Consider the following 22,937-nt stretch of genomic DNA (forward strand, 5'->3'; position numbering starts at 1 on the left):
AAAGTGTGGGGCCCTAACTCCACACCCCCTAGATGCCTTCATGGCTTGGCGCTAAGCACAGGGGAGCGATTTAATTTTACTTCCTCATCGTATCAAGTGGGTACCTGGAGGAAACTTTGGGGACTAAAGGTAGCCAGGAGCATGGTGCTGATCACATCAACCCCACCTTCAGCGGTGATCAAGAAAGTGTGGGGTCCTAACTCCACACCCCCTAGATGCCTTCATGGCTTGGCGCTAAGCACAGGGGAGAAATTTAATTTTACTTCCTCAAAAATCTGTTCCAACATATCAAACTGTCACGAAAATACATAGACCATGTGACCTACAATTTAAAATAATAGTTTAAAAGCACAATGGAAGTATTACGTTTTGGTATATTTTGCAGAAAAATGTTCTAGATCAAAAACGCGAATTTTGGGAAATGTAACACTAACAAGTCAAAAAAAGATCATGCAAATTTTTGGTGCCATAATATATTGGTATCTGTCACGTGAGATAAATTGATTTAAAATTTTGGGTGCATCACCACTTATGGTCATTATGCACCCTTCAGTATATATGGGGAACATTATCTAAAACCTTTACCTTAAAATTTAAAAGGGGTATAGAAAATAACTTTCAAGGTATCAAACTGTCACAAAGAGGCGTAGGCCATGTGACTTACAATTTGAAACAGTAGTTTAAAAATGCCATGAAGGTATATTTTCAGGTATTTGCCAGAAAATGCGCTGAAATGAAAATGTGAATTTTGGGAAAAATAACACCGAATAGTTAAAAATAAAGAAATAAAAAATTACACCAATTTGAAAAAGAAATAACAAAAAATCAAGGTCCCTACCGATTAGGCATAAATAAAACAAGGATGTCAGTAGTGATTTATTGCATTAGTAACATAATCACTGCTGTTGTTCTGGCATTTGTCTGGCACTAAATTTTGTATGCCCATGGCATATGTGTCTTGACAGCAAAGACTGGATCTATCTCTACTGCAGTGTAGCTGTCGAATCCTTGTTCTTCAGTTGAACAAAGAGATGAAAGTCCGTACATGCAAGGCCCAGGAGTGGTCCAAGATCTTTCACCTGAAGTGATGCAAAGGCCCGCGTGTACTCAGCTGTATGGGGTTGTGCACATTCGATTGGCCTTCTGTGATTTGTCTGCACCATCGTCTGACCATACTATCACCCACGACATCCGGTGTGCACACCTTATATTATCATATTATCACAATACACAAGTACCTTTTGACCCGGAAGGTATAATAAAGAAACCAAAACAGCTAAAAATTCCATCATAAAGATAGGAAACTCATAAGAGTCAAGTAAACACAAATAAAAGGGATCCATCCTCCATAACCCCTGCAATGCTAGTAGGCATGGCATCAGTGTAAACACAAACATCAGGGCAGAACACGTGGTACAAATTAAAAGGCTGAGACTGAATGGAACGTAAGCGGTCCACCTGGGCCTTCCCTGAGTTAAGGCATAAGTCAGGGGGTAGGTCACCTTTGTGGTGGCCTGGATCCACGTTAAAAAACAACATAAGATCAGACAAACTCGGTGAAAATGTAGCAGCCTGAGAGGAATGTTGCACACCACGTCAAGGTAGTACTGGCATCTTAATTCAACATGGTACCCAAGTATGTAACAACACGAACAGGTTCAGTAGTACTTTTGGCCCAATTGATAGCACACAACAATGTTTGCACTTTAGTTAAAAACACACTAAGATTTTAGTACGAACCAAGGAAAAAAAGGTTGTCATAATACACAAAAATACACAAATACACAACTGAAAATCACATTCGTCTGCCAGAAGCTGAAACTCCCTTGTTGTTTGGACCTGCATGTAGTAGGAAGCCCAACACCAGCCCATTGGCAGCCAACAAGCTAAATATTTCACGTTGACACTTAATTCCAAAATATTGGCATGTGACAGGAGCTAATTGTACATGATAAAAGCAGTCACGCAAATCAAACTTCACTAAATAATCTTCAGGAGTAATCATGGACCGTAACCTGTATGGTGTGGGCAGGTGAAAATGCAACTTGGAATAACTGTGGGTCCAGTCCGAACAGTCATAGATCACACTAAATTTATTAGGTTCGGGTTTCAGTATGATAAACACAAGGAAGAAATTACACACCGAATCCACTCGATCAATAATTCCTGCCTTGGACATGGCATGTAGAGTTGGAGAGCGTAGGGCAAGTACGGCGTAGCTTCCGAATGCATGCAGCAGGAGGAGTATGCGTCAGGGGCGTAGGATGAGAGTAGTCCCCAGGGGGGAGAAAAGGCTTCAGAGGCACTATCACTTTAATCCACTTCAGGGGGGTTCACCATGCTGCTTATTTCTTGAATGAGCGGGCACCAAAAGTCTCATCCTTCCTCGCAGTCCTCAGGTTGAATAACAATGGGAGGACCGTCAAGTCGTCGGGCAAGGTCCTCGAAAACATCCACTGGCTGACGAGGAGGAAGGGGGTGACACAATGTAGCCTTACTGATTGGGTTCGGCCTTAGCCGGGGGTTCCACTATATCGAGGCCGGCCACAGTCGTCGTGGTTGCATTATGTGCCGCAACACGCCAGCCTCATAGGAGGTGATGGAAAGGGTGCGAAGGCGATCAAAGGAAAATGTTCGTTCCTCCTGGGTCAGCTGATTCAGGAAGCGGTAGGTCGTCATAAGATGCTTGGCTTCAACCATGTATCGTATAGGCATGGTAGGATCCTTGGCCTTAGAGGTGATAAGTTGTATGTCTCCTTCCATTGAATTTGGGTCCCGGGTCCCATTCGTAGGAAGCTCCTGCATCAAGGCCATCTGTGCCTGAAGTTGCATGACTGTTTGTTTCAAATCCTGATCTGTCATGTTCACTCGGGAAGGAGTGGTACCGAGAAATTCGTCGAGCATAGGCTGCCGAAGCGATCCCAACAGGTAAGTTGACTCGCATGACTAGGGCTAGACGTACCCAGCACACACTGCACATGTTTCCAACTGAAATCTTCTTGGTGTGTCAATACGTCCACCGTCCTCGGGAACAACAGCTCAACTAGCAGTGCTGTAGCACACAAGTACTCACGGGAGCACTCACGTGATCCCAGCACCGCCAGCCATTGGCTGCGGGGTGTCAGGGCTCACAAGATACTTTCTCAGAGTTTAATATCCTGGAAATTAAGCAAAATTCAAAATTTTCATTTATTTTGTGCCAGTATTGTGTTAAAAAAAATAATTATTTTCATATTATTTCAATATTTCAATTATATTCTTGAATATTTTAAAGCAAAACCCTGGTAATTTGTCACATAATAATTGCATGGAAACACTTACTTGTTGATATTAGTAAACTTTTTGAACAACTTTTAAATTATATGTTACAATTTTTAATTACCAGTATCAGTATTGGTGAGACTCGTAAAGTGTATCATTATCGGTTCAAAGTGGTATTAGCTTAGGCAGAGTGTAGATATCATAAAATCATATTATAGCAATATACAAACAGTTTATTGCATGTAGACCCACAAGCAAGAGTTACTGCATTTAGTGTTAACACCTCTAATAATTTTTCTCCTTCAGGTGGACTCTTTGGGCTAGCTTCAACAACACTGAAAAACGAGATGTCTGAAAAGTACATGGATGTAGCTAGGGAAGTTACTAATACATGCCACGAGTCCTACGACAGAACTGCTACAAAATTAGGTCCAGAAAGCTTCCGTTTTACAGACGCCATTGAAGCGAGAGCCCTGAAGAGTAGTGAGAAATACTACATTTTGAGGCCCGAAGTTATTGAGTCGTACTTAATCATGTGGAGACTCACTAAAGATCAAAAATACAGAGAGTGGGGCTGGGAAGCTGTACAGGTATGCTAACTAGATAGACTAACTAACTAACTCTCTAGCCTTCTTAAACCCGAAAGTTCATGGCTGCAGCAACAAAGGCCTAAAGGCCTTCCATCTGCCCCTATCCTTTTCCATCCTTACCGATTTCCTTTAGGTTCATCTCAACGTTAATCCCTCAATTTTCGTCTTGGCCTTCCTACAGGTCTCTTACCATCAGGTTTCCCAACAAGAATCCTGTAAACTCTTCTTTCCTCTCTCATTCGCGCCACATGGCCTGCCCACCTGTCTTCTTGATTTAATCATTCTAATATATTAGGACATGAATACAAATTATGTAACCTCCACTCAACTGTTTCCTCATCCCTTTTAGGTCCAAATATTTTCCTAAGGATCTTATTTTCTAATACTCTCAATTTTTGTTTCTCTTTCAATGTAAGAGACTAAGTTTCGCATCCATATAATACTACTGGCAAAATTATGAGTTTGTATATTTTAACTTTTAGTTTCTTAGATATTAAACGAGAAGACAAAAGTTTATGAAGAGAGAAGTAACATGCATTTCCTGAATTAAGCCTGTTTTTTGTTTACTTTTTAATATCATTTTCATTTGTCAGTATTATTCCTAAGTACTTGAATTTGGAAACTGGTTCAAACGAGTTGTTATCAATAATTAGATTTTGATTATTACCTAACACTTGGTTTCGGCCTGTAAGCATATATTTAGTTTTCTCTTTGTTAACTTCCAAACCTATCTCTAGCAGTTTTGAAAAATATTTTAGCATTATTCTTAATTGTATTTATATCATCCTACTTTTTATTTCCTCTTTAATATAATTTTCATTTGTTAATATTACTCCTAAGTATTTGAATTTGGAAACTGGTTCAAAAAGTTGTTATCAATAATTAGATTTTGATTATTACCTAACACTTGGTTTCGGCCTGTAAGCATATATTTAGTTTTCTCTTTGTTAACTTCCAAACCTATCTCTTTAGCAGTTTTGAAAAATATTTTAGCATTATTCTTAATTGTATTTATATCATAAGTCTACATCATCTGCATATGCTAACAACTGAGTCATAACATTTAATTTTAGTCCTTCGTTAGTTCTTTTACCTTCGTAACAGCATATTCTAAGGCAAAATTAAAGAGCAATGGAGATCATGCATCTCCTTGTTATAACCCATCATGAATTATAAATTTGTCAGACATATTAATATCCGCACGAATTTTACTTTCTGTTTCACTGGTGCATACTTTTATCATATTAACAAGCTTCTTAGGTATTCCAAACTCGGCTAATATATTATATAATTTATCTCTTTTGACCGAATCATATGCTTTTTTAAAATCAATGAATAGCTGATGCACATTTTGATTATATTCCCACTTTTTCTCAAGTGTCTGTCTGATGAGAAAAATTTGATCTGTAGTTGATCTGTTATGTTTAAATCCACATTGATAATCACCTATAGTTTCATTAGCATATGGGGTTAGTCTTGTTAAAAGAATGTTAGATAATACTTTATATGTTGTTGAGAGTAGAGAAATTCCACGGTAATTATTGCAATTCATTTTATCACCTTTTTTAAACACAGGAACAATCATGGATTCTTTCCACTATTGAGGGATTTCTTCTTTATTCCATATTAAACAAATTAATTTATGAATTTTACATATTAACGAATATCCACCATATTTAATTAACTCAGCTGGTATTAAATCAATGCCAGGTGCTTTGTTATTCTTTAGCCTTTTAATAGCATCTTTAACTTCAGTTAAGTTAGGTTTTGGAACTAAAGGTTCTGCTGTGTGTATTTCATTTACTTCTGATTTATATCCTACATGAACATTTAAGAGGTAATTAAAGTAGTTCTTCTATCTATTTAAAATATCACTTGGATCGGCCAAAAAATCACAGTTTTTATCTTTTATCAAGTTTACTTTAGGTTGCCACCCCTTTCTAAATTCATTTACACCTTAATATAAATCTCTGATATTTTTATTTTTGCTGTTTGTTTCAATTTCAACTAGATAGGCTAGAGCTATATTTGTAATTCTTGGAAGTTGTTATGTTAAGGTTGATCTATTCTCTCTTTCTTGTTTCTCACAGTCCTTCTTCATTTTACCTTTTTTAATTGCATTTTAAACTATGCTCAGTTTATGACCCTAATTGTTGCTACTTTCTGCTTATTATTGCTTACTTAATGGTAAAAGTTGAGTGTGAGGGAGTACTAATTGCAGTGTATCCAGTGGTATTGTCATCAGAAAGTGGATGAGTCTATGGTTCCAATGGGAAATCACTCAAGTCTGTTCTCAACTTAGTAGTACTACATGTCTGATAGACTTGGAACTGTCTTTAACATATAGTTATTGTGTCCAGTGTGAGTGTTCTAAACTCGAAGTTTTGCAGCAAACTAAGTTGTAATAAGTTGCACATGATTAAAAATCAATAGTGGATAACATGAAAGTGTTATATATTTCCAATGTTCCACAATGCCAATAATAATCTCTAGAAAATGAAAATCTGAGTATTAACATGCCAGGTCTAATGGACCTGATGACTATTATCATTGTAACCTTCATGACATTGTTAAAATCAGCTTTTATTCCTAAGAAACTGGATTACAATCTTCTAATAGGTATTTACTGACCACATGATTGTGTGTTTCATGGTATATGTAGTTTCAGAAAGTCTATAAGAAACAAGGATGAAATATTGCCCACTTTTTGTATGAATTATTGTTTTATTTTGTAACAATTTAACAAGACTTAAAACATTTATCAATAATTACATGTATTCAATATGTGATTGTCTTACGATTGTAAAACAATTTACCATTCTACCATGTTGTAGTTAAAAACTTTGGGCTTGGTATTTATGATTTATTTACTTGTGTAATGATTATTTTCGTTCATTGATTGCTTGCTTTTGCAGGCTTTGGAGAAACACTGTAGAGTGAGTGGAGGTTTTACAGGAATAAAAAATGTGTATGCTGAGAACCCTCAGAAAGATGATGTCCAACAAAGCTTTTTCCTAGCAGAAACTCTGAAGGTAAGTGTCCCTTTTTGTCACTTGTGGCTTTTGCGACGATGAGCATGAATGATGATTACATGAAATTGCTGAAGGAACATCCACAAGTAACACCCATGCTCAGGCTGGAAATCAGTCTTGGGAACTTTGTGGCAAGATCGAAAGGTGGCCACTTAACAAGGGAAATGGCAACTAATGGCATGTGCATACTAGAAATCGAACCTGAGACCCTTTCATTGATACGTGACAACTTTGTTCAAATTTGGAGCTGGTCAACCAGCACATGCTAACTGTCTATCAATGGACGAGAAAGTTTGTTTACGTTACTTACATGCATTTTAAGCAGTCATGTCTTACCTGCGCAGACAGCAACACCTACTACACTGAATTAATGGATATGACGTAGTCCATCCCTCGCTTCACTCACAGCATCATTTATACTTTCCAACGAGTATCCAAGCACTTCAAAAACTAACAAACTTGAGGCATTGACTGTTTGACACTGAGTGATGAGTCACGTCTTCATGCCATTTTTTCACTTTCGCGTACTCTAAGTGTTTCAACCTTTAAGGAAAAACCTCTGAATGCATGCACAAACTATTTTGGTAATGTATCTCTTTTATTTTAATTCATCGCATCTAATTCCAGCTTTTATTCATTTCTACTCATCCTTCTCTGCTACAATCTTGCATTTATTCCAAGAAGTTCGGTACAAAGAAAAGATTGAATTTGTAATGTGTGTGCTTCAAACTTGAACCCCACAGGGCAACACTGGAAGGGAGGAAGCAGAGAGAATGATGCATTGTGCTGCGTCTTCTGCAAGAGCACAAACTGCACATGCCCATATGTTTGATACGAAGGTTCGGCAGTATCCTCTTCCATGTATTTTGCCCTATTCCCACCTCGAGCTTTGCTACCGCACGAAGCTTTCACAATGGCACGAGCTGTCCTGTGGGGGTTCAACTGAGAAACTGCAGCAGAACGACAGACTCGCAGTTTATCCTTCTCAGAAAAAGAGTTCGCCATGTTACGGACACAAATACACGACTTATTGTGTAAAAATTTTAGCGAAATATTGTGAAAAGGTAAATACATTGTTTTATTGTTCATTCTCAAGGTTTTTACCATATATTACTGCAGGTTCACTCCTCCTGTGCTCTATAGGGCCAACCGCACCTGACATATTGAGATATTTATTTCACACAACCAGAATATATTCCGTATGTTAAAAAAAAAGTGACAGATTTTTCAACTCAATTGCAGGCAATTCATGGAAACATCAGATTGATAGAATTGTCGGTAATTTTACCAATACACTTGTTAGGAATTATAAGTCCATATTTTGCATCATCTGTGATACGATCAGTGCAGCTTTGCATTATTTTGTCTCATACAAATCAGCAGTATTTAACATGTTTCCTTTGTTTATTTCAGTATCTATACCTGTTATTTAGTGATGACAGTTTGATTTCCCTAGACGAATGGGTGTTCAACACAGAAGCCCATCCTCTTCCAATTAAAGGCTTAAATACATTGTACAGAGAGCAAGCATAAGATGTTTTCCTTATTTATTGTTACGGTAAGTTTTGTACCATAATATGGTGTTTTCTTTTGTAATGAACTGGCTAATACATATGGCTTTCTTGTATTAATTTAGGTATGAACTGTATGCTAAAGAATTAATGCTTTTAGACATATCATTGTGGGATTAAATTATAAATCTTGATAATTTGCATCTGAATTATCTGAAGATTCAGATGATTGATAGGCACATATAAAATTATCCTATATTTGGAAAGAACTTGGCTCTCCAAGTAAAGAATAGAATATATGACTGCTGAACAGTGGTATAAATCTGCATAACTAATACTCTATATTTGCTCATTGTAATGAAAATATGTGAGATAGTCAAAATATTTTTATTTGCCAAAAACCATAGACACATTCAGTTGGCAAATGTCATTATACAAGCATGTATAATGTAATTTCCCTTTTGTTTTGTGATACTTGACATTGGCCATGAAGGTGGTGCTAGCATGTTGCTGTTGTAAAGAAGAGAAGAGGTAAGCAATGTGTGTCTGGTAGGCATGGGAACAGGTGTATTGCAAGCATGGACAAAGGATGAAGTGTGGGTAATTTTTTGTTATGAATGGGCATGTGGAACATCCAAAATTAATAACCAGCTGGTGGGAGTGTATGGTCCTGATGCAATGTCAAAGCAAATGGTATGATAATGGTGCCAGCAGTTCAAAGACAGGTGTGAAAGTTGGATGGATCAGGTAAGAACTATTTCCAAAAGCGAAGTGTGCCTGGACATAAGAACATCAGGAGAGCTGATGTGAAGGGAACAGATGCTTAACTGAACTCTGTATCAGCAGTGCATCAGTCCACAAAATTGCCGACGATATCCTCCAGTACTGTAAAGTGACATCATGGTGGTGCCTTGCCAACTCGTTCCAGATCACAAACCTCAAAGATTTTGAATAAGATTCAGCATCTCTTGTAGTACAACAGAGAAAAATGATTTTCTTCTCCAGATTATGACAAGAGATGAGAACTGGGTCCACCACATCCACTACACATGGAGGGTAGGCATATGATATCCCCTGTCAAAAAGAAATTTTAGATGCCCAATTCAGCAGAACGTAATTTGAATATTTTATGAGATACTCAAGGGTTCTTTTGTTGGAACTTTTAAACAGGGGAACCATTAATGCTGAATGATACTGCCAGAAAACAACACAACTGAAGGCTGCCATTCAAGGAAAGAGACTAGCCTTCTGACATCAGACTCCTCCTCCTTGATGGCAATGCAAAACTCACATGGCCGCAGCAACTATCAACCATCTTGCCACCATTGGTTAGGAGCGACTGTACCACCTACCCTACAGTCCTGACCTGACACCCTGTGACATACTTTTTCCCTGTGTTGAAGAAGTCACTGGGAGTGAGCTAAGTGATTCATCACCAATGCAACTGTTGAAGCAGCAATTCATCAATTCACTCATAATTAGGACACAGTTTTACAAATGGGGATTCTTGAAGTTTGTAAAATGGTACAAAAGTGCATCAATGTCAGTGGGGAGTAAATCAAGAAATAGTAGATGATATTTTGTTTATGTACATATTACATTCTATCTCTAGAATAAAAATCCGTGCAGACTGGTGAAACTTATTTTATGAATACCCCTTGTAAATTACAGATAAGTCACGTCATTGCCTACGTATCGTATCTTCTTTCAATGGCAGATTATCATTCTTCTGTCTTCAGGGAAGGAGAGGAGTGATTTTATTTTAACTGTGGTCCATTACGTTTAGTGAAGGTTTACCATTAGTTTTAGACAGAGCAGAATGCAATGTTCTCGGGTCTTACCACAACCCTGCAGGAACAACCATACTTAGTCTTAATGCAAAAGTTTGCCCTTATGCTAACTCTTCCAGTCGATAGCGCTGAAACTACATAAAAACCTCAAGGCTTGCTGGGTATAAACATTTTATTACATTTAACATAGCCTTAGATACACCGATCACTACACCAACGTTCACAGATGGCAGCACACACTGTTAAGTATTGTTTACCACACTGGACTCCACTACTACTGTCCGTTATAATGTTAATTATTGAAGATCAGGCACACACAGGAAATGTACTACGTAGAAATTTTCAGCGAAAAATGCATTAACATCTCTACGCTGGGAGGAACCAGGCAACGTCGAAGTCTACTGTATTTCAAAGGTAACAGATCCCGTTGCGGTAGCAGTGGCAGAGAGGATTCCACGCAGGTAGAACAGTAACAGCAAAAAATCAGGCGAGGCCAGGCCGGCTCAGTACTTCAGTGGTTAGAGAAATTGTACGGTATGCCAGAGACCCAGGTTCGAGTCCTGGTCAAACCTGCATTTTTCGCTGAAAATTTCTACGTTGGTATATATTGTTAAAAATCAATTCTCAGATGTTTTCAGCAAATTAACAACATTTTTTTAAAATAATGTAATTGCTTTTATTTGGATACATGCTAACATAAATTTATTAATCCAGTGATAGCGTACATGATTAGTTTAGTGCAGAAAACCTGGTGTAAATACCTCTTACGGTTTTCATGATGTACATTTTCAAAGTTTGGGTTGTGCGACTTTTGAAACACACTGTAGTATGCACAGTTGCTAGTAGGTAGTTTCCTGGTGCCTGATTTTCAGAGCTTTGAAGAAAATTTTTTGAGCACTGCCCAAGGGTATGTATGCTCTGTCTGAAGCCGAGTATCAGACCCAAAGGTCCGAAGGCACCAACCACACAGCCATAGCCATTATGGGCAGAGTAAGGAAAAGAACCCGAGGATATGCTCTGGCCAGAGCTGAGTATCAGACTGATGGTCTGAAGGTATCAGCCAAAGTTGGTAAGGGTAGACTAGGTAGGATTCTGCTGGAACTATTTTCTTTCTGCTGCTTCTTCTGGGCCTGGGTTCCAAGAGGTGCTTGCTGTTCACTGGCCAGCCGAGAACTGAAGCAGAATGCTCCTGTCCTCACTTATATAGGCGAATTGGTGGTGGCGCACGGAATTATTTGGTGGAATGCGCACGAGCATAGGGAGTGCAGCATGACCTCACACTGCCCAGTGGGAAACTATATGCACTCGACAGATTGCTATGCACATAAAAACTTAACCCTGAATATAATTGTGGGCTAACCAACACAATGTTCAATAAATTACAAGTTTACAATAAGCCTCCCAGGACTTAATATTGTTAACATATTGTTTTAAGACATGAATATTATGACTACAACATTCACAAGCCACGCAGGACTTGAATTAAAGCAAAATCAGACATCACAACACTTTAAGTCCTTGTAATAACTTGGGTGCATTACAAGGAATTGCCATTTACTCTTATTTTAGTTAGTTTTAACCATTTTGAGTCCTGCACCGTACGGTCTAAGGTGCAAGCTTTGGGCTCCCAACTAAGGAACGCATGCAGATTTGAGTCTCCTGGGGCAAGTGTAACATTTTTTCTCCTGAGATTTCAGCCTTTGTATGGGAATAGTGGCCACCCACCACCGTGAGGAAATTGCAGAGCTGCAGCGTAACCTGGCAACCATTTTTTTTTAATTTGACCAGTGCACAGTGAGACAGAAATTTTAAAATGCAGTCAAAATTCAATTTTTTAATTAATTTTGCACTAACATTGTGTGACAGAAGTGGATTTCTTTATTAGTTGAGTTTTTATAATATGCTGATTATTGTCTTATCTGTATTGTAAATTAAAAAAATCAACTTTGAAATCACTTGTGTAAGTGATGTTTACTGTAAGGAACATGTAGTTACCCAATAGTAGGTAATAGAGCATTACAAATTTTATGGTTTTGTATGCATCCATACAGTTAGCATGGTTGAATCATGGAAGATTTTCTTTCCTTACAGATAAAGTGTAGAAATGAAGAAAAAAATTGCATACATTGTGTGATGTTGAGTGTCCTTCAGCAAAGTCCATGAAGAAACAGCATATGTGAAAGAGAAGTCAACGAAAACAAAAATCTGAATTCACTTTTTTCGTTAAGAAATCTGAAAGAAGCCGAATTAGATGCAAAATGCTATGCTTGTTTCCTAGCAAGCGTTGATTGCAAAGTGTGAAGTATTTACATGCAAGGAGTTGCTCAATTTTGAAAGTACCTTCAATTTATATTTTTACACATGGGGGATCTCGGGTAAGTGAATGCAGTGAAGGATGTTTCTTTTTCTTTTTTTAAAAAAATACACATTTTATTTAACATACGTAACTAACTGATTTCAAATGAAATTAGGGCTCCTGTGTAATTATGTAAGTTATTGCAATCCAAGTGCGATTTTTGTTCTATTCTGAAATTTATTATACTTTTATGTGCTGTTTCATTGGCTTGTATGGATAAGTTTTACCCTTTTTTTTTATTATTTTGTAAGTAAGGCTGTGCATTGTAGATATACGTGGGTATGATAGTGTTGGGATGTTTGTTAATTGTGCTGATATATATATATATATATATATATATATATATATATATGCACAGTCAAGGGATATTTGTGACATTTCCAAAATGAATATTGTATCTTAATTTTTTTTTCTGAAAGAGCTGACATAAATTATTATTATATTTTTAAAATGTATCAGAACACAATTGTGTGTACTTTTCTTATTGTAAACGAAATGAACTATAAAAACTTCATGAAAATTGATTTTGAAAGTTGTGTGTTTCAAAGTTTTACTTTGTGAGTGTGCAAGAAAGTGATGGAGCATATTACACATCTACAGGTAAATCAAAGGCATTTTAAAAACCTACATTTTCCACTGGCAAAGATAACTTTTCTTTTCAAGGTTGTCTTTGTCTATTCTCTATCATTGTATACAGACTTCATAAAAATGAAGGTTTTTATCATGGTATTGTGTGAGATATAAGGATAATTGATAATAAAAATTGTATCATGTAGTCCGTTTAAATCAAATCAAAAAACTTCTCAAAGGAACAAGTGATCTATTTTTCAAATATTGCAGTAGATGCACTGGTAACTTGAGAATAGCTTATTTGAAGTCCCTGATTTGTCCCTACCCACATAAAGATCTTTCTCCCAAACTGGCATCCTCAGCTGTGAATGTACAAACATTTAATTTGTGACCTTTGAGGAGAAAACTTTTTCTTTCTTAAAGTAGATGTACTTATAGACGGATAATTTGAGAATTTTTTATCACATGTTCTTATCTAAATTTCATTCTGAAAAGGTGCCATGATTAAATTTCAACTTTTGTGATGTTCATGTAAGGTTTGGAGGATGGTATTCTCCAGATACATATTAAAATAACTCAGAAAATTCATCTTTCTCAAATCAAATTATATGAGTCAGTTCTGGCTCCAAAGGCATGGATGAGATATTTTTATTTCATCACGAGTAAATATTAAGTATATAATATAAGGAATACATCTTACATACTTCATTTAGTATTTATTCAAGGTCAACACTAAACTTACTTGTGAAGAAACTGAACAATTTTAAAATGATCATTTGATAGTTTTTAATATTGTGATAAGAAAAGAGTTCAATGAAGGGATGTTAATTCCTTTGTAGTCATTATAATAAATCAAGTGAGATTTTAGCTATGTGCATGACATAGGATTAATACAACAGTGTTTCTTAGGTTGCAATCTAGTAAAGGTTTCAAATACAGCAAGTCATATAGTCACATGATAGAATTAACATATTAAAAAATATATGGGTGGAGTCATTCAGACATAGCAAAAGTAACTGAAATATATTTATCATAAAATAGCTATATCTGTGAAGTAAGTAGCCATATTTTTTTTTTTTCAAGCTCTATGTTCAATTGTAGAAAACTAGTTGTACTAAAAATTTGAAGGTGGTTTATGTTTATTGTGAAATTTGCTTCCTAAAATAGTATCATAACATGTTTTCATTTCACATAATTTTCTGATACAGTTTTTCTTCATTCGAACATGTACATTGTTACTGTATACATATGTTTCAGTAATATTATTTAAGACAATTATTAGAATATCGATTTTCAAACAAGATTTTTATTAAGAGTAAAGTTTGTTTACTTGTGTTTTTATCAAAAATTGTCTCTGTAGATTTTGTTGTGTGTTAATCTGAGAGTGCTTTTTAATATTTAGTGGACGGATGGAAAAGGTCTTCCCACCAGGTGTAAACCCATTGAGGATGGACGGGAAAAGGTTTTCCCAGCACTGCATGGCAGCAATGCGCCATTTCTTGAAACCTATTTCAGTTCTATTTTTCTGTTCACTTTTATACATATGAAGGTATGACATACTCTAACTACAAAACAATATACCCATTGTTAATATTATTGACAAGGAGAGTTTTAAAAAGTCCTTAGTTTCCCTCTTAAGTATTATGGAGTAGATCTTATTAAATGGTCTATAACCTCTCAACCTGCACTTTTGCAGATATATTTCACTTTTATATGTAATAATGAGAACATAAGAACACTTTAACAACTTGTGACAATTAGGCATCCAGGGGCAAACACCTAGTTTTCAAAATTTTCAGAAAGTCACGACTTTCGAAAATGTTGCATAATTTCCTTATTTTTCAAAATTGGGCACAGGCATTACATATTCTCAAATAGTGGTCTTCTGTCATGCTTCCCATCAAATATGGTCCATCCAGCAACCATAGGGACAACACTAGAAGCAAAATTCTGGAAATTGTTTCCACAAGCTGGCAAACTGCCACTCGTATACATTATTATTTTCCCGCAAGAAGTATCAGCCTATTTTCAATGCAACTTTGCATGGTTGTAGCTACATACTACATAGTTTTTTTCATTTCAATTTTCTTCTTGCATTAATTTTCATTATTTGTAGGTACAGTGTATAAATTTCACCTCCACTAAAAGCCCTGCCATTCCAAAAGAAAAGAAGACCAATTTCATCTCTCTACGGCAATTAGTTCTTGAGCTATGATTTTTTTTGTACATCACCGCAAGTTTGTAAAGTCCCATCCAGAGAACCTAGACACGTGTGCAAGGCTCCATCCACTAAGGGTTAAAGCATGGGTAACATGTGATAATGAAAGTTGAATTAAAAGAACTGCTTTTGGATAGGGGTTGCATGGAAATGTGGACAAGCCATTAAGAATTTAGTTTCAAACGTATAGTTGGCGAAAATACTGTACATATAAAATGAAAGTTGCCCTTTTTGAGTTATTACATTTGAGCTTCTAATCATACAATTAATAAACAAGATCAAGATGTGCATGTTGTTGGTTGTCTTATCTGCTTTTATAGAGAGTTTCCAGGCTCAAAGGACAAAATCAGTTTACTTTATGTAATTTCCGCATCTTTCTTCTATGCCTAGTGCAAGTGTTGTATCGATATTGAAAAATTGATGTGCTGAGACACCATTATGGAAAACTATTTATACTTCCTGCAGTGTGTGCATTGCATGTAAGTTTACTCCAGACCTGTTCATAATCATTGGTTACATAGTCTGTTCACATTGCTAGAGAAAGATTTTTAGAGTTTTTGTTTTAAGTCCACTTTATGCACAGAGGCTAAACGGGACTGGACCTACAGTTTAAAGTGGGATCTGAAACACAATGTGTATCGAACCTGGGATCCCTTGAATACAAGACAATGTTACCACTATGTCAACAGGGAGGCCAGTAAGTTATGAGAATTCTGAATTAAAGTTGTCATTGGAAGTTCCTGTATTTTGCACAAATAATTATTGGAACTACTTTTATTGAGATATTATAAGTGCCCCATAGAGATATTGTGTTTTCAAATAGGAAGACAATTTCAAAATTCACCCTCTTCGCAAGATTGGTGAAGATTTATCCCAGTTTTTCATCAGAAAGTAACAGAGGAAAAGGTTTGTTATGGTTTGTTTGTTCTTCCTATGAAGTCATCCATAAGTGTGTGTTTATAAGTTTACACAAGTTATTTGAATTATGCTTTGTGTCTTTTCATATGTAAAGCTGAAAATGGAAATCTATTAAGGTTTCAATTTGCTGTAAATCTTGTTTGAATTTTAGATTTAAACTGGTGTGTTAGAGAGCATAAAAGCAGAATGCTTTGGATACAATGCCAAAAGCCATTTAACACACATCAGAGAAAAATATATGCGTGAAAAGCACTTGCCACTCCTAACTAAAACATTTAACTGCATTTACAGTGCATTTCTTGTAGTATTTACATGCTACCATAACCCAATGTCATTAATAAACTCATTACGTTATTTTCTTCATAATGTTAATCTACAAATAATCAAAACATCATAGACCCAGCTGAAATTTGTACTAAGTATTTCCGTCCCACAACTGTCCATTTCTTACCAAACTTGCTGTCAGTTGATCAGTGTTACCTTCATGTTATAAATAAAAATTCCAATACTCACTAATTTGCTCATTGTTCTGCACATCTTTAAACTGCTCTGGATCATTTCTTGCTGCTCTTTTTAAATACGTGTAGAAAAGTTAGTGGATTACTTCCCTTACATCCATTATATTTACATGTGTGTATGTATATGTGTGTGTCTGTGTGTCACATCACCTTTCATCTATCTTCCATTGTTTAATCTGAGTAATTGGTAAAAATATGTAATACAAAATAAGCTTAAAGTTATTTTTTTAAAAATTGATATCATCAAGAAAGTTGATATTATTTTTTATTGTGACACAACTTGCACCTTGTGCTGAAAATACATTTGTATTCAGTATTCATGAGAAGCATACTCCTTGTTACAAGTGGTGAAGGTGCACAAACTTCCCATTCTCATTATGAGATTTTATGGAGTTGAAAGAAGAAACTAGTAGTATTAACCCATGGCTCAACAACCCTTCAGGGCTAGGGTCTACCTTCCAACTGCCGACCTTACACCCACATGCCTCACCAGAGGTGGGTGATTATCCAAGGAGTTGTAGGTTTCCTACAGATTATGATACTCATTCATAGCTCCCCAATTTCCTCACAAAGGTGGATGGCCTCTGATCCCATACACTGGCCAAAATCTCAGAAGAAAAAGAAGAAATGTTGTTGCACCTCCCGCATGAGACTCAAACTATCATGCATCCCATAACCCAAGTCCAAAGTCTGATGCCTTAGACTGCATGGCCACAGTTGTTGTTGAATTGTTTAAGTCTGCTTTATGCACAGATATGTTAAGCAGGACTGGACCTACATGCACTGCTATGGTGTGGAACAGAAACCAGTACTACTAATTGCATAATTTGTTAGATCACTGGCCGTATCTAATTGTGACAATGGTTGTTCGATTGTGGTGATTCTAGCAGCTTGAATGTACACTCCTGTTAACATAAAGTGGCACATACTTCAGCTGTTCAACCCTATAAATGTGCCACTTTATGACAGTGCACATGCTATTCAACTCTTACCTTCCAGCACAGCCAACTCTACTATCTGGAATTCTTTTTCACAATAGGTCAGACTTTGAGCATTCGACTTTCCCATTAGTATGTACCGGAGCGAACTCAATATTATCACTAATTCAACCTCAAGTTAGAATTTGCTTTGCTAAAAATTGTGAAATTTATTCGGCTCCACTTACACGTAACTGACATATGGCTGACAGTGGTATGCTTTCCTCAATGAAGCTTGACACTGATAAACCTTCTATGTCATTTCAACAATATCAATACATCCTCCACACTATCTTCAAATATTTATCATAGAATATTCACGGCCATTACATAATTGACAAAGTTATACCCTGGTGTGTGCTACTTGTCAACTCTTGTCCAATGATGCAGAAATGCTGGACTAACTAGCATTCAACTCATTTGTGAGAGTTGAGTCTGTTTAGAAACGGCCAATTCCATGATGACTAATTGGTTACTTTCATTTATATCTCAGGAGCAGGCTCCATTTACCAGAATTAGTGTGAAAGTATATATCTCAATGGTTTATTTCATAATTTTTCAGTTAATTTGTGAAAAATATGAAAGAAGTGAAGCTGCATTTTGAAGGAGAAAAAAAAAAAGACTTCCATAAGCATGATGAAAATAGAATTTGATGTACTGAAAGTAGCACATATTGATTAATTGATCTGCTTTATTTTACTTTGCTTCTTGTGCCACTTTTGGTAATTTGTGAATATGGGAATGAGTGATGATATGATGAAATTTATGAATGGACACTCATAAACATCCATACCGAGGCCAGGATTCGAGCGTGGAACCTCTGGCGTCGTAGTGCAATCTGCGAAAGTAGCATATAGATGTTCGAATTGAAAGTTGATTGAACAATGTTGATTAGGTTTGTTGGTAAAACATTTTTTTACAAACTACAAGAACAAGTCGTATTCAACCACATATATGAAAAAAACATGAGCAGTGTGTTCATAAATTTTAAAAGAATGAAACATGAAGAGTGGCACTTGATCTTTTTAAATTTGTATTTACATTCATATGTGCATTTTTTTAAAATCAGTGTAAACTGTTAATTACAGACAGTGCATAATAACAATTACAATATTTAATCTGTGAATGTGGGCTAAATGAATTATGAATGTTGCTAGGGTGATGTAAACATTTTAAAATATATTTTCTCTCCCATTATCTGGTGACAAATGGAATTTTAATTAGCTTGTCATGTCCTTGTATATAATAATCACAATTTAACTCAAGCACATTGTTTGGGTGTTGGTTAATTAAGAACAAGTTCATTGTACTTAGGAAGTAGACTGCATGATTGTTGCCTGATAGATTTTGCTATCGACCATGCAGTGGTCCAGTGGGGAAAAAATTCCATGCTGTATTTATTGTACATAATGCAAATGATCATGCATCAACAAATATATCTGTATAATACTGTGAGAATTATAAGAGGAAGGGGTAAAATAGTGGCATAATAATCTTTTCATAGTCTTCATAATGATACTTAGAAGTAATTATTCATGCATATAAATATTATTACTTAAGTCCCCAGGATCACCATTTATAGTTGGTTTTTGTGTTATTGTGCACTATTTATTTTGTGCCAAAATTTAACTTCCAGCAACAATATTCACATAAAAAATATATTACATATATATTTTCTTGGAAACTATTAATGGGGAAAATACTTTTTTTTAATATTTTAATTGTGTCCTTGGTAGCATTTTTCTAGCAAATGTCAGTTCCTTGTAAAATACTATTGTACATCAAATATAAAAATGTCTGATATTCAGGCATTGTCTTATAGCCAGCTTGGCGGTAACTGTTCAAACCAATGTTATCTCTTGTTTTAAATATATGAAGATGGTATGATTGTGTGTGTGTGTTGGCTGCAAGAACTCAATAAACATGTATATACCTATACATATATTAAAGATTTTGTGGTTTTTATTCACTGAACTACCCAATGAAATATGTTTCGCTAATATCATAGCAACACTTGTGGAGTTACGTAATTTAAGTGGCAGGTCACTTTTTCTACTTGCATTTATATTAGTAACACATTACTTTTTAATGTAATGATTAATACTTTACTACACTTGTGTAGCTTTGCTACATTTGGAACTAACCAGTTTATTTGTTACAACTAATCCTGATTTCTTACAAACAAAGAATTGTGCTTTCAAGTTTCTTGAAGCAGTTAGTAATATGACTGATAAGGACATAAGCAGACATGTGTGCAGTGGCGGGCAGAGGTGCAAATTTTAGTCTGGTATATTGTTGGTGAAGTTTATAAACATGATGCAATAATACAGACGATAAGTCAATAAGAAGTAATTTTGTAACTGTAATGTTGTGTGCAGCCAGCACCTCTGGCCTTGCTGTATCGGAGTGCACACACGTGCTAAAAAACAAGTACCGAAATAGACTGAAGAAAATATATGGAAATTAAAGTTTTTTTTATATAAACATGCTTCCAAAAGTTAAGCATGCGATGGTAAAATCAACAAAAATGGAAAAGTAAAGCTTTGATTAACACAAAATTGCACATGAAGGTAGCAAATGTGTTTATGCATTAAAGAAAACTAGAATTGTGTACAAAGAGGAAAAGAATATTTACTTTTCATAAGTTATATGATGGTCACATTTGGGTCATTAACATAATGCTGTTTAAAGGCAAACAAACAAAACAAAACTTACAGTAATTGTGACCACCCCGGACCTTCACACAAACTTGACAACGATTTTCCATGCTTTCAAAGAGGTGATCAACCATTGCAGATGCGAGCAATGGCCATTCCTCCATTAAGGCAGTTTCCAACTCTCTCAGACTGACTGGAGGAGGCAAATGTGCAGAGACAGCATGCCCAAGGGCATCCCAAAGGTTTTCAAGGTTGGGGAAGATTAAGGTTGGGGAAATATTTTTTTTGAGGGGGGCCAAGCTCGAAACTTGGTTTTATATATATATATATATATATATATATATACACACACACACACCCACACACACACAACTGCCATGCAACATATGTCAATTATTAAAAAATTAATTAATTATATTAATTTATTTTTATATATTTATATTTATAAACATATATAAACAAATTAAAATTAATTCCTTTAACGACTGGTTTAAAAATGTCAAGAAATTAGAAGATAGGTGAAATGTTTTTAATAAGTGTTAGATATTATTTAACATTTTCATACGTTTATTGTGTTATGTTTGTATAATTGTACAAATCTATTAATAATCTCTTGAAAGAAAATATTTCCTTATCAGAGTTGTAGCTAGAGATTTCAGCACCCAGGACAAGAATGATTTTCGCACACCCTGCACCGAATTTGCACCGTCCTCTACCTAGATGTTTGGTTTGAGTTGGTGTTTTAAGTCCACAGTATGCACAGTAAGGCTAATCGGGACTGGACCTACGGTTTAAAGTGGGATCCGAACAACTGTGACATGTGCTTCCACTGGGTATCGAACCCAGGACCCCTTGATTACAAGGCGACAACGCTACCACTGCACCATCGGGGAGGCCTCCCTACCTAGATGTAGCTGGCATACTTAGACATTGTAGAAATTTTATGTACCTACTCTTTTCCGTTGAATTCGATGAAAGGAGAACTTAGCATTCAAGGAATGTGACTAATAAAAGGACAGTCGATTGTGCATTCCACACCATCTTCATTGAAGCAGTGTGTGTTATTGTTCACAGCTGCAAAATCGATTGCAAATTAAAGATAACTAGGTGGAGGAAGAAGAGATGAGAGACTTTAAGTAGACATTAGTTTCCTATTAAATTAACATGTAAATGCTATGTTTTATTCCCTACGAAAGGAGGAGAGATAACAGGTCGATCTAATTTCTATGTTCCAGTGACCTAGGGTGACAATGTCAACCACCTTCGGAGATACAGCTCCATTTCTTACTAGTCCAATTTGATATAATTTTAAAATCTTATCTGTGACTGGAGAAGTACGTTTTTACCCCATGCTGTTACCAGCCCTAAAGAGAGAGAGAGAAAGAGAACAAGAGATGTATGCAACATTCACCCACAGGCTGACATCATTCTTTGTCATTCCTTCTTTGTATGTGTTTATGATGTTATTCTTAGTAAAGTTTGTTTGAAGTCCAAACAAATTGCTTATCTTTGTTGTTATAACACAAACTCTTACCCTCGGAAAATTTTAATGGGGGAAAAATTTTAATAGAACAAGATCGTTGGTAGGAAAGTGGGAGATCCCCCTTCCGCCATAGGAATTAGTACCCTGAATGTGACCACCAACGCTATGGAATTATCCTTATAATGAAGAACATGTCTGAATGTGAATTAACCACAAAAAGAGGACATTTTCTCATCAAGACTGCAGTTCGAAAAAAGTCAAAAGAGGGAGTAAATATGGTGAACTGTCCCGACCAAATTGGAACATTTAGTTGTTTCGCATAAATGGTTATAAAACTAAAATTACTAAACATAGTAGACTGCAGACTTTTGGAGACTGCCTCTCTCCAGAGCCAACACCTTTATTTATACAAAAATAAAATCTAAATTTTTGCAAAACCTTTAAAAAAAAATATCCTTGTTATTTTTGTAGGTTTGCATCAAAATATGTATTTCATGGCTTGAGGAGGGGGGCATGGCCCCCTTGCCCCTCCCTTCCTGGGTACAGGCCTGATACGAGAAATGCCCTCACTTTCCAGGTACTCGTCAACGATGTTGGCTCGATGGGGATGGGCATTATCATCCACAAGGAGGAAATCAGGACCAACTGCTGCAGCGTAGTCTCTCACAATGGGGTCTAGGACTTCATCCTGATATCGTGCAGCGGTTGCAGAATCGCCTATAAAGATGTGCAGCATGGTGTGATATCCCATTGAAATTCCAGCCCACACCATGATGCTGCCACCTCTAAATGCATGATGTTCTTGGCCTGATTGTGTGTGCCTCGTTCTCTCCGGACCCTTACACGCTTATCATCTGATTCCAGGGCAAATCTGGACTCGTCTGTGAACAGGACGTTGCACCAATCTGAGACAGTCCAATTGAGATATTGACGACACCACTTTAATCTTGCCCCTCTGGCTTGGACGGTTAGTGCAACACAAACATGTGGTACTCAGGCGTACAATCCCTTCATGTGGAGCCTTCAGCGCACAGTACTGGCAGATATTGTCTTAAC

General features: G+C 36.3%; 1 protein-coding gene across 1 annotated transcript in view; it reads left to right on the forward strand.

Annotated features, from left to right (window-relative positions):
• alpha-Man-Ia (alpha-Mannosidase class I a) overlaps positions 1-12,873 on the forward strand; it is a 98,853-nt gene extending 85,980 nt beyond the window's left edge. Inside the window, exons 6-9 of the mRNA XM_083123982.1 lie at positions 3,568-3,851; positions 6,767-6,883; positions 8,297-8,441; positions 12,276-12,873. Of these exons, the coding sequence (XP_082980108.1) occupies positions 3,568-3,851; positions 6,767-6,883; positions 8,297-8,416 (521 nt within the window). The 3' untranslated portion in view covers positions 8,417-8,441; positions 12,276-12,873. The remainder of the gene's footprint in view (positions 1-3,567; positions 3,852-6,766; positions 6,884-8,296; positions 8,442-12,275) is intronic.
• The last annotated feature ends 10,064 nt before the right edge of the window (positions 12,874-22,937 follow it).

Source organism: Lepisma saccharinum, chromosome 6 (assembly GCF_977018435.1).
Source record: "Lepisma saccharinum chromosome 6, izLepSacc3.1, whole genome shotgun sequence".
Lineage (NCBI taxonomy): Eukaryota > Metazoa > Arthropoda > Insecta > Zygentoma > Lepismatidae > Lepisma > Lepisma saccharinum.